Source organism: Chinchilla lanigera, unplaced genomic scaffold (assembly GCF_000276665.1).
Source record: "Chinchilla lanigera isolate Chin_1 unplaced genomic scaffold, ChiLan1.0 scaffold00158, whole genome shotgun sequence".
Classification (NCBI taxonomy): Eukaryota; Metazoa; Chordata; class Mammalia; order Rodentia; family Chinchillidae; genus Chinchilla; species Chinchilla lanigera.
Window position 1 is genome coordinate 1,692,664 of NW_004955559.1, and position 8,140 is coordinate 1,700,803.

Genomic DNA, 8,140 nt, shown 5'->3' on the forward strand with positions numbered 1-8,140 from the left:
ATGGGGGTCAGCCTTGGCGGAGCCCAAGGCATGAAGATCCAGAAGAGCTTGGTTCAGGTTCTTCTCCACGGCCAGGGCAGCTTCCATGGCATCCAAGGTCTTACCCCACTCATCTTCGGAAGGTTTCTGCACGTCCTGGAACAGAGCGCGGCCGCCGCGCTGGTTTTGCATCTTCAGCAGACGCTCGGCGCCCTCGCGTTTCTCCTCAGCCAGCTCGCGGAAGAAATGGGCCACGCCCGCCAGAGCCACATCGTCGCGGGCGAAGTAGTGACCCTGCGGGAAGAGACGGCGGGAATGCGCGGCCCCCGCCCCCGCCCCCGCCCCGAACAAAGGAGGCCTGCGCATGCGCCCTGGCGGGCTGCGCAGTTGGGGCCTCCGCCCGGGGCGTCCCGCCGCCGCTTACCAGAGAGAGGTAGGTGTAGGAGGCCCGCAGGTGCAGGTTCACCAAGCGGTTGACGGCAGCCTCCACCTCGGTGGAATAATTCTGACGAACCTGAGAGGACATGGCTGGTCGGCAGTGAGGAGCTACCCACAAAAGAACGGTGTTGTCGGGTCCTGGAAGGAGACAGGCGAGAAGATGGTCCCGAGATTTGTACCTGGAAGGTGGCTGAAGAGAAGAGAGGGAGTCCCCGGGTCTGCTCCGTCCAAACACTGTTGAAGCAAGAAACAGATCCGCGGGACCTCCGGACGCGCCGCTGGGAGCCGCACGCTGGGCGGCGGCTTTTATAGCACGCTGACTCTCGGAGGCGGGGCGCGCAGGACGAGCGAAAGGCCAATCCGCAGCGGAGGGAGGCGGGGCCTGGAGGCTGTGCCTGACCAATCCCGAGCAGAAGGGAGTCTCGCCGCCCCTCCCCCCACCCTGAGGTGGAGAAGTCACGCGCCTGAAGCGCGAGGCTGTTGGGAAACGGGGGACTGGGGGAAGGGGTGGGGGTTGGGGGTTGATTTGGAAGTCAGGGGGCTCCGGGAGGGCCTTTCAGGGAGGTGAGCGATTTATGGGGACACTGGGGCCGTGGAAAATGATGATTATGAGGCCATGGTGGGGGAATCTCAGCGAGCAGGCCTCTGGGATTGTGACAACGTGGGCTTTTCTAGAAGGTTCCCTGAGGCGGGGTGGGGGTGGGGCGTAGCTCAGAAGGTGCTGAGGAGACCCGGGGATTTCTCTGCACGATAAGGGGGTGTCTGAGTCACTGGCAAGTTTGGGAGAAGGTGAGATGATATAGGTCGAGAGAGAGGGTCCTGGGGAGCTCAAAACTGGGGTTCACGATAGGAAATCCGTGTATTTCTGGAGCCCTCGAGGCACAGACGCTTAAACTCTTGCGGTGAGCTACAAGAGTGCCTGTACTGGTGTCTCTGGAAGCCGAGCAGGGTGTTTTGAGAAGTAAGGCAAGCCGGGCGTGGTGGCACATGCCTGTAATCCCAGCACTCGGGAGGCTGAGGCAGAAGGATCGTTGCGAGTTCGAGGCCAGCCTGGGCTACAAAGTGAGCGCATGGCCAATCTGAACTGCATAGCGAAACCCTGTCTCAAGGCCGGGGATATAGCTCAGTGGCATAAGCGCCTGCCTGGCAAGCGCAAGGTTCTGAGTTCGATTCTCGGTACCAAAAACAAACAAACGAAACCCTGTCTCAAAAAGACAAAAAAAAAGAGAGAGAGAGAGAGAAAAGTAGGTCGGCGTGTGGGACTCCAGCGGGCCTGTTGCAGCCCCGGAAAGACGGAGAGCCCTTTAGTGGCGCGGTGTTATCCTGGAAGCCAGGACTCCCTTGGAGGAAGGAAAGGAGCGCGCTTTGGGATCTCTGGAACTACAGTTCTGGGGTTTGTTCAGGGGAGCTGAGGCTCTGGGAGTTTGGGGCCCTGAGAAAGAAAGTCTGTAGTTCTAGTGTTTCCCCTGGCCCCTGCTTCTTCGGGTCACAGTGAAGCCCTAGGTCCTGGAGAAACATGGCTTGGGGGCCTAGGACAAGCCTTTGTTTGTTTTTTATGCAGTTCAGGCTGGCCTTGAGCTCACTTTGTAGCCCAGGCTGGCCTCGAACTCGCAATGATCTTCCTGCCTCAGCCTCCCAGGTGCTAGGATTGCAGGCGTGCGCCACCACGCCCGGTTTAGGACAAGCTTTTAAAGTGTGCCAGCATCACCCTGCTGTCTGGGGGACAGAGTTGGTTCAAGCCACATCCTGACCTACAGGGAACTCAGACCTCCACTGAGCCACATCTTGGGGGCACCTCGAAGACAGAGCGCCGTGCTCCTGTTTATGTGCCCCCTGGAGGCGGCCGGGGAAGCCGGAGCCCCCGGTGGGGTGAGCGGCGCAGTGCTGAGTCATGCTGAACTCAGCGAGGGAAGGGGCTGGGCGGGCAGGGCGCTGACCTCAGCCCTCAGAGCCGCGCTGGGGTTGGGAGCCGGCGGGGACCCCGCCACCAGGCCTGGGGCTGCCCCGAGCCCGGCCCCGAGGTGCGGCCCGGCGGAGCCCCGCATGCGACCTGTTTCTGCCTCTGCCCCCTGGTGCTGCTTCTGCTCGCGACCTGCTGCGGACCTGCCGCGGTCTTGGCGTCCCCTCTCCCGGGTGGCGGCCCTGGCTCCCCTCATAGCTTTCCCGTGACGTGGCGTCTGAGGTGAGGGCTGAGGTGGGCCAGGGGCCCGGCGCCCCGCTGATTAGGGAAGCGGGAGTTACTCATTGACCACACAGCACACCGCAGCGAGGGACCTTTAGCCTCAGGCAGGTCCTGGCCTGGAGTGGCGACCTTGAAGGGGCCCCTCCCAGGGCGGAAGAGGAGCAAGGCTAGGACAAAGATGACAGAAAACCAGGGATTGACCCGACTAGAGCTGTGAAACAAGGACGGGGACCCAGAGGGAAGAGATTGGGAGGAGGGCAGAGTCCTCAAGGAGCGACAGAACCCCGAAAGAGGCCGGGCGTGGTGGCGCACGCCTGTCATCCCACCACTCGGGAGGCTGAGGCAGGAGGATCGTTGCGAGTTCGAGACCTGCCTGGGCTACAAAGTGAGCTCAAGGCCAGCCTCAACTGTATAGCGAGACCCTGTCTCAAGAAGACAAAAAACAACAAAAAAAGAAACCTGTAAAGAGGACTGAGTGTGGTTGGACATGCTGGCTGTAACCCCAGCACTCTCGATGGGTGGCCTCTGCTCCTGGGGGGCAGGACTAGGACTGAGCCCTCCTTTGTCCAGGCAGCACTGAGCGCACACAGAAAAAGGCAGGGCGAGTACTCCAGGTCTTCGAGGTACCAGGTGAGCAGTGGCAGCCGTGGCCCGCACTGTCCCCAGGCGGTGGAGGCCGCTGACTATGACTCCAGACTGTGGCCCGAAAGTGGTTTATTGCCCCTGTGGTCCACACTGCCCTCCCCTCCCAATAATTACAAAAGTAAGAAAAACGCCCCGTCCCGTCCCTTCCTCCCACCAAAATGCCATAATTTATGCAGAAAAGACACAGTCCAAGGTGGCTGCGGCCTCAGCCCATGTTCTTCCAGATGGTGAGCGAGGCAGTGAGCACACCGGCCACAAAGATGGTCACCGTCTGCCAGGTCGGGGTTCCAAAGTAGGAGAGGAGGCCGTCCTGGGATAGAGAGACCACCTCAGCCAGTCAGCAGGCCACTTCTGGGCCTGCATGGCGGGTCAGGGATTGAGGGCCCAGGAGCTGCGGGGAGGGGGGCCACAGGGACATCTGGGAACCTCCCAGGCTAGAACAAGGGAGGAGAGGTGTCACAGCACGGTCAGGGCCACCTGCTCACTCAGGCTGACGAGATATGTGAGGTTTCACAGGTGGCCTGGGGCAGGAAGGGGTGTGCCCCTGGGGACCGCGAAAGGCCCATAGGTCCCTAGACATCTCACCCAACCACCCTGGTCCTGGATCCAGCCCAGCAGCCGGTCTCGGAGGAAGTCCAGTGTCCAGCCCATAATGGTCCTGATCAGCTCGGGTACCTTGGTACACAGCGCCTGCAGAGTGCAAGAGCATGAGGGGCGGGCCTCGGCCCCGCTGCCTGGGGAATGGGCCCTCAGCCTGCTTTTCCAGCCTCTGCCTCCCCTGGCTGTCTCTTCCTCCATTATTAATAAACTGTATGTCAGGTCATGCTGCTCTCACCTGCCCTGCTCCTGAACCCTCAGTGGCTCCCCAGAGCCCTCAGAATTCCAGAGGGCTCTGGGCTGATACCATCTCAATTTCCTTTTCTGCTTTTGTTCTGTGCCTTACACACCTTCTGTTTGTAGTACTGGGGGTTGAACCCAAGACATTCACGCTGGGTTACATCGCCAGCTCCTCCCACTCCTTTGAGGCAGGGTCTGGCTAAATTGCCCAGGCTAGGCTTGAACTTGTGACCCAGATCTTCCAGAGTGCTAGATTACAGATGTGCACCACCACACCTGCCTTGTGTTTGGGTGTTTTGTGTAGATACAGGGTCTCACGTCACCCAAGCTAGTCTGGAACTCCTGGACTCAAGCAAGCAATCCTCCTGCTTCTGCCTCTGGAGTAGTCAGAATAAGTATGTGGCACCATGCATAGAGGTCTATTCTTTCCCACCAGATGCTTCCCTGCCTCAGGACCTTTGAATGTGCTGGCCCTTCTGACTAAATCGACCCCAACTAAGCAAAGCCCTACTCATCACTCAAAGCCCAGGTCAAATGTGACTTCCCAGGGAGGCCTTTGTGGAACACCCCCAACCCCTGACCTATTCTCTCACCTCCAAGGACCTCCAGGCAGCCTTCATCTGCCTGCTTCTCCACTCTTGTCCCAGATCCACACCACTGCACTGTCATGCTGAGGGCTGCCTCCTTCACCCCTTAACAACGATGCCCCATCACACAATCCTGTACACACTGCAGGCTTAGAGTGCAGTGTGATGGTAAAGTGCGTGCTTAGCCTGTGGGCGTCAGTCCCAGCACCACACACACACACACAGGCGCACACATGCACTCTCCACTTTCCGACCTGCACTGCAAGCATCTGAGGCCAGGGGGATCTTTCAGTAGCACTGTGACAGGTGCCACCTGGACAGGTTCCCTGCCCTTGTGCCCAACTAATTCTGTGTGTGTGTGTGTGTGTGTGTGTTGCTGGGGTCAAACCCCAGGCCTTGCACCATGTGCTAGGCACACACTGAGTACAACCCCAAGCCTGTCTTTTTTGTTTTTTGAAACAGGATCTTGGTATGTAGTTGAACTCACTATGTAGCCCAGGCTGGTGCTGAACATGCAGCGATCCTCCTACCTCAGCCTATCAAGTGCTGGGATTACAGGTGTCCACACCACCCCAGCAGACCTGTATGTTTTTTCTGTAGTACCCAGGGTCTTCCCACGGAACTGCATCCCTACCCTTTTTTATTTTTTGAGACAGGTGCTAGATAAGTTGCCCAGGCAGGACCTGAACTTGTGATTCTCCTGCTTCAGCCTTCCTCAATGCTGGGACTACAGATTCACACCACCGTGAATGGCTCTTCCTTCCTTATTTTCACCAATATTTTCCTGAGAATCTTCACAGGGAACAACTGAAATAACTCCACCATGAGCAGCTGGACTGATGCAGACTGAACCATTCAGTTAACATTTTGCTGTATGTATTAGAGTAATCTCTTAAATTCATAAAACCTGGCCACCTTGTTCCTTTGTTTAAAATCAATGCTGAGGCTGGGCATGGTGACGCACGCCTGTAATCCCAGCACTGGGGAGGCTGAGGCAGGTGGATTCTTACGAGTTTAAGAACCAGCCTGGGCTACAAAGTGAGCTCAAGGCCAGCCTAGGCTGCATAGCAAGACCCTGTCTCAAAAAAGCGAAAACAAACAAACAAAAATCAATGCTGGGCACAGCAGCAGATGCCTGTAACCCCAGCTCGTTGGGAAGCTTAGGTAGAAAGATCACAAGTTCAAGCCCAGCCTGGGTGACTTAGCAAGACCCTGTCTTAAGTAAAAAGGCTGGGGATGTGGCTCAGTGGGGAGGCCCTGAGTTCAAATCCTAGTATTGCAAAAAAACCAAAACAAACCAAAACAAAAACCCAAAGCAAACCAAAAAAAAAAACCCCAAAAAACAGAAAACGAAACAGAAAACAAAAACTAAAACCAAAAAACCCCAGCCACATCAGGTGAGGCAGCACACACCTGTAATCCCAGGTACCTGGGAGGCTAAGGAGAAGGAGCAGAGGTTCAAGGCCAACTTTGGGAGCCTGTCTCAAACAGAAGGCTGGGAGCGTGGCTCAGTGGTAGAGCACTTGCCTATAAGGCACGAGGCCCTGGGCTCAACTGCCAGCAACCAGCTCAACTCTGTTCTCACTTCCCTTCCTCTCACCTGCCTCCTGCCTGTCTCACAATACAGCAGCTGCCCGCTGCCCTCACCACACCAGGCTTGACCCTGCCTCAGGGCCTTTGCACTTGCCCTCTTATCAGATGCCTTTGCTCCTTGATCCTTATCTATCAAAGCATCACTTTCACTGTCTGCCTGATCTCGGAAGTCTTTCCTGACAACATTGCTCAATCACACCAGCCGACAATACCCTGCAGCACTTGTCATACAATCTCAGCTCCTTTTAAGCATAGGGACCAGCCTTCTTTGCCCAGTGCTGTGTCTGGAGTTCCATGTGTAACATGTTTGTTGAATGAATAAATGAAGGTGCAGACAGTCTACAGCTGTCTCTTTTCCTTTCCTCTGCAGTCCCTGGGTTGAGTCAGAGGTTGACCCCACGATCCCCAGGTCTCCACAGGTCTAAGGGGAGCACCCTCGGGCTCAATGCCCTGCAGCTGCCCACCTTGAGCACCAGTTTGCTGGCAAAATAGAAAAGGGCAACAACCCGGCCCCAGTTGAAGTTGCCATCAGCAAACATTTCAGCGGCCACTCGGAAAAAGACCTCTCGGGGCGAGTCTGTGTCCACAGCCGCAATCATCCTGCAGGAAAGGGGAGAACGGGTGCTAGGGAGGGAGAATCTGGAAATTCTGGTGTTCACCCCATGCCCAGGACCAAGACACTGAGGCCCAAACAAGGCTGCAAGGAAAGCAAGAGGCCAACAGGGTTGGGAAGGGGACAAGATGGACACTTAAGGGTTTTTATTGTGCTTGTTTTGAGACAGGGTCTCGCTATGTAGCCCAGGCTGGCCTTGAACTCACAGCGATCCTCCTGCCCCAGCCTCCTGAGCACTGGGATGACAGGTGGGCACTGTCACACCCGGAAAGATGGACATTCAGGAAGGTAGGAAGAATGACCGAACCCTGAAGGAGGGTCCCAAGATCTGGGGAGAGGGGAAGACTGGGAGTCCAGAAGTAAGGGGCGGGGGCACAGAAGGCTGAGGGGACCCCTGGCAGGAACGCTGGGATCCCAGAGCCACACCTCTGCAGCTCCATATTGCTGTCCAGTTCGTCCCCAATCCGCTTGAGACACTCGCTCAGCTTCTTGGTGGACGCGTCCTGGGGCGCCTGCTCCATGGCCAGCTCCAGGGTGTCCCCGCCCATGTGCCCTGCTCGATCCTGGATGAAACTACATGGGAATGGAGTGGGGTGCAGAATCAGAACGGGGTGTCACCCGCCAATCCGCTCCACAATAATCAGACCTCCAACTCACCCCTGAAGCAAAAGGGCCCCTGTCTTCATGATGTGCTCAGAGCTGGTGGGCCCTGGAGGAGAGAGGAGGGAAGAGGTGCCTGGACTCTTGGGTCCTGAGGGACCAGGGGACGGCAGTGGCTCGGGGTCCCTGAGGGCAGACAGGGCCGGGAGCCCAGGACTCCAGGGTCCCTGCCAGACGAAGCGACTGGGAGCCCAGGCAACGGAGGCCCTGATGGAGAGCAAACGGGGAGTCTGGGCCTGCACCCCACATTCTTCAAGCCGAGCCGACTGGGGGAACCTGGCTGCACCCGGCCCCTAACCTGGGGGGGAGAGGGGAGACGCCCCTCCCAGCAGGGCCCCAGGCAGGAAGTGGTGCGGGCGACAAGCCCGGGCCTGCCCCCGGGGTTGTACTCAGGGGTCCCCGGGTTTTCTGGCTCCAGGGGCGCCAGGCAAGAAGGGATCGGGGCGCGGAGGTCGGCGGGCCGGGAACCTCCAGGAGGGACGGGGCTGGCGGCTGGGAGCGCCCGCCGCGCGAGTTTGTGCCCAGAAGAGCTCGGCGATCTCACGGTTCCGTGCCAGCAGGAGGGCTCCGGGGCGGCCGGCGGCAACCTCGCCCGCCGCCCGCCTC

General features: G+C 58.2%; 2 protein-coding genes across 2 annotated transcripts in view; both read right to left on the minus strand.

Annotated features, from left to right (window-relative positions):
- Ftl (ferritin, light polypeptide) overlaps positions 1-718 on the minus strand; it is a 1,660-nt gene extending 942 nt beyond the window's left edge. The window contains exons 1-2 of the mRNA XM_005412920.1: positions 404-718; positions 1-273 (exon numbers count right to left, since the gene is read on the minus strand). Of these exons, the coding sequence (XP_005412977.1) occupies positions 1-273; positions 404-505 (375 nt within the window). The 5' untranslated portion in view covers positions 506-718. The remainder of the gene's footprint in view (positions 274-403) is intronic.
- Positions 719-3,296: 2,578 nt separating this feature from the next.
- Bax (BCL2-associated X protein) lies at positions 3,297-7,583 on the minus strand (the record flags this gene model as incomplete). The annotated part of the gene is given in 5 exon segments (XM_005412921.2): positions 3,297-3,554; positions 3,830-3,934; positions 6,726-6,861; positions 7,301-7,447; positions 7,532-7,583. Coding segments are annotated over 5 exon segments (545 nt in total), but the record flags the coding sequence as incomplete, so codon positions are not given.
- Between the last annotated feature and the right edge of the window lie 557 nt (positions 7,584-8,140).